The sequence below is a fragment of the Sinocyclocheilus grahami genome, unplaced genomic scaffold, assembly GCF_001515645.1.
Source record: "Sinocyclocheilus grahami isolate Dianchi unplaced genomic scaffold, SAMN03320097.WGS_v1.1 scaffold4350.1, whole genome shotgun sequence".
Classification (NCBI taxonomy): domain Eukaryota; kingdom Metazoa; phylum Chordata; class Actinopteri; order Cypriniformes; family Cyprinidae; genus Sinocyclocheilus; species Sinocyclocheilus grahami.
In genome coordinates, this window is record NW_015509304.1 from 1 (window position 1) to 3,756 (window position 3,756).

General features: G+C 39.1%; 1 protein-coding gene across 1 annotated transcript; it reads left to right on the top strand.

Annotated features, from left to right (window-relative positions):
* The first annotated feature begins 348 nt into the window (after positions 1-348).
* Positions 349-3,050, top strand: LOC107576792 (plastin-3-like). Its single transcript, XM_016262925.1, has 5 exons — positions 349-450; positions 605-722; positions 878-1,011; positions 1,477-1,600; positions 2,891-3,050. The coding sequence occupies exons 1-5, from the start codon at positions 407-409 to the stop codon at positions 3,017-3,019; spliced, it is 549 nt and encodes a 182-aa protein (XP_016118411.1). The 5' UTR covers positions 349-406; the 3' UTR covers positions 3,020-3,050.
* The last annotated feature ends 706 nt before the right edge of the window (positions 3,051-3,756 follow it).

The following is a 3,756-nucleotide window of genomic DNA, read 5'->3' on the forward strand; positions in this document are numbered from 1 at the left end:
CAATCAGGAAACATGGTCTAAAAATGCCCCGATCTGGTAACTCCCTTACTTTCCTGCAGAGACCTATACTTGGACCTAACCCTGTTTTATAGATAGCAATCGGGTCATTCTATAATTTAGGGTACGTTTAATTTCTATTGACGTTAATTGTTTGAAACAATAGTATCTGTTTTCATTATTATTTAATGGATCTGAGCTAACATGAACAAAAATGAAGAGTTGTGTTTTTGTTAACTAACAGATCACTAGCAGATGAATGAGGCAATGAATAAGTTTCAGTAACTAATGTGTTACAGTCGAAATGTTCTCTGTGTTTGTAATTCCTGTGTTGGTGGACGGTGATTAACTCCTGCTTCGCTTGCTTTCTGCAGGAGAGACCAGAGAGGAGAGGACTTTCAGAAACTGGATGAATTCTCTGGGTGTCAATCCTCACGTCCATCACTTATACGCGTAAATCACACACTTTCTTACCTTCGTGTCTTAATCTGTTTCATGAAACCCTAATCAAGTTGATAGTGAAATGAAATGCATGTCACGTGTAACATTGTAACTGTAAATGAAATGAGATGTCAGAGTCACTTTTGAATGTTTTGGTCCTTTTCAGTGATCTTCAAGATGCTCTGGTCATCCTGCAACTTTATGAGAAGATCAAGGTTCCTGTCGACTGGAGCAACAAAGTCAACAAGCCTCCATATCCTAAACTAGGGGCCAACATGAAAAAGGTAGCCATTACCCTTTCTCCAAAACCTGCTCTCTGAGGACACAAATATGCAGAATGATTGACAGAGAGCATTTCTAATCAGCTAGTTTTCTGATTGGATAAAGGGCTGTTATGTCCTCCGTCTCTACATGTACGTGTGTGTTTCTGTGTGTCCAGCTGGAGAACTGTAACTACGCTGTGGAACTGGGGAAGACCAAAGCTAATTTCTCGCTGGTGGGCATCGGGGGGCAAGACTTGAATGATGGGAATCCAACGCTCACTCTCGCCCTGGTCTGGCAGCTCATGAGGAGGTACAACTCAAACTATTAGCACAGATATGTATTCAATAAGCTAATAACGTGTACAGTATAGTAAATATTGAATAGTAAATATCTAAATGTAATTAATAATAAATATTGTAAAACAGTTTGATCATTCAAACCATTTTTGAAAGAACGCTTTTTTTCATCAAGGACACATTAAATTGATCAAAAGTATCTATTAAAATCTATTAACCAGTGTTAAAGAACTGAACCTTATTGTAGAGCTTTTATGCAAATACTGTAAAATTCATATGTGATTTAAATGCAGACATAGCAGAATTCAAATGATTATTTGAAAAAACAACACTGAAGTCTAGTTTATTGATTCATTTATTTGTATTTTATTTTTCTTATAAGAACATGTATATGAATATAAAGCTTGAAGAGTTTATTTATTAGTTAAAATGTGCTAGTAATCTGATTCTGATGAGTCTTTGTGCTGTGTTTCTCCAGATACACTCTGAATGTACTAGAAGGCCTGGGCGACGGACAGAAGGTCAACGATGACATCATCGTCAGCTGGGTTAATAAGACTTTGTCACAAGCAGGAAAATCAACCAAAATATCCAGTTTCAAGGTGCTCAAGCTTTCATTTATCTGCTAACATACACACAAACTGCGTTTGGGTCACCCCTAAAGCACCTTCTTTTAGGTCACAATATATCAACATGCAGTAACAATTGAAATTATTTTCATCAATATAAATATGAAAAGATTTGCCGCAAAGTAATACATGCTGCCGTGATCAGAAATACAGTGTAATCAGTACTGTATATCCAATCACTCTCCACGCTAATAATTAACAAGTAACTACTGTTGCCAGCCGAAGTGTAACAACAATGGAACAGAAATTCCACTAGCGACTAGTGATTATAGCCTATCTCGTCTCTTTATGGGATAATTACCAGGATCCTACAGGGGTAAGTGCCGTATTTCCTTCAAGAAATATGCAAACACTTACCCCCTTTTAAGGTTAAGGCCCTGCAACAATCTCTGATTGGAAGACGGCGCCATGAGATGGACCAAAATCAGCCTGCTTAAAACTGGACACAAAGCCTTCGTGTTTCGCTTGCTTGCTTTCTGGATCTTTGGCTCTTCTGCCTTATTGATTGCGCTACAAAGCGCTCACAGCCGTAACATCAGGCTAGTGATCCTCCAAAACTCCAAAACTTAGTCAAACTTCATGACTGCAGAAATCTTCAAAGCTTAGTCTTTGCAAACAGAATCTGAGAAGAACTTCCAGCACGTCGTCACGTCACAAGGAAACCAACCAATCACCGGAGGGCATCCCCACACTTACCCCCTTTTACTGTAGGTCCTTCCCTGAACTCCAGCATGCCTTTCCCACTCGATCTCGGGACATTTCTTTTCCCGGTTCATAGGGAGAATCCCCCCTTCCCGGACGAGCCCCCAACCGGAAGAGTTCCCGGGTTCAAATCCCGGACGAGCCCCCAACTGTTAAAATAAAAGTATTAAAGTAATTGCGGAGATCCCGTCTGGTTGGGCTACGTAGCAGAGGAGACGGGTACCCGGGACCGAGAATGACAAAGACACAAGTAGTGCAGTTCACTCAAGGTTCAAACATTATTATCTAGGGGTACATACAGTATATAGTCTAGCAAAAGTGAAATATTGAGCTAAGCAGAAGTGGAGCAAAGATAAAGTAGCCTTATAAGGCAACAGTATGTCTCATGACCAGTGGGTAATGTCTACATCCTAAAATACAAGAGGCATAGGATGTTCTAGAATCTCACACATAAACACACACACACACACAAACATATTATATATTAATTCAGCCCCTGTATTCATGTAGCTGCATGTGTTGGTTGAATATCAGAATTAAGTATAATGTTCTGGACTGTAGGACAAAGAGATCAGCTCCAGTCTGGCGGTGTTAGACCTGATTGATGCCATCCAGCCCGGCTGCGTCAACTACGACCTCGTGAAGAGAGGCAGCCTTAGCGACGAAGACAAACTGGACAATGCAAAGTAAGATTTCAAAAGAGTGTTCATTATATAACATACATACAGCATTAAGATACTGGAATGTGTGTGTAAATGTATGAAGCATGCTATGCTGTCAGTTATGACTAGGGGTAAGAATATTTAGGCACTTCAAGTAGTATAATATAACTTTTTTAAATAATCTTAAAATAATTGTAAAGTTCAGTATCTGAGACTGCTTTAAGTACTTAAAAGCTTCCAGGCAGGCACATTGATTGACCTTTCTCATAATTATTCCTGTTTGATTATTACATTCATGCTAATGCACAGATTTATTTTAACATATCAGATGTTCTGTCCTGTCCTTACGACAAAACTGACAGTGTTTACAGCGATTTTGCATCATAACATTTAGAGATGAGAGTGCATTTATCCCCTCACACAGACTAACACACAGCCGCAAACTCACTTCAGAACAAACACACACATGAGCATGTGAAAGCAGCTGTCTGGCAGTAAGTGTGCTTTGTGTGTACAATATGTAATGGCATAAATTTTGCCTTTGTCAAGTATTTGGAAGGTAAAATGCTGAAATACTGACAAGTGAAAGCGCACATTATTAAGCAAAGTGCATGATTCTCACAGTGCATATCCTGTACAATGATATCCCACATATCCTATGATTGCTTTTGTATTTCACTTCAACCATGAAACTTTATGCAAGTTTATATACATACTCAAGTGTGTGTTATTAGCAGCAAGCAGAATACAGCTGTCTCTAGTGCA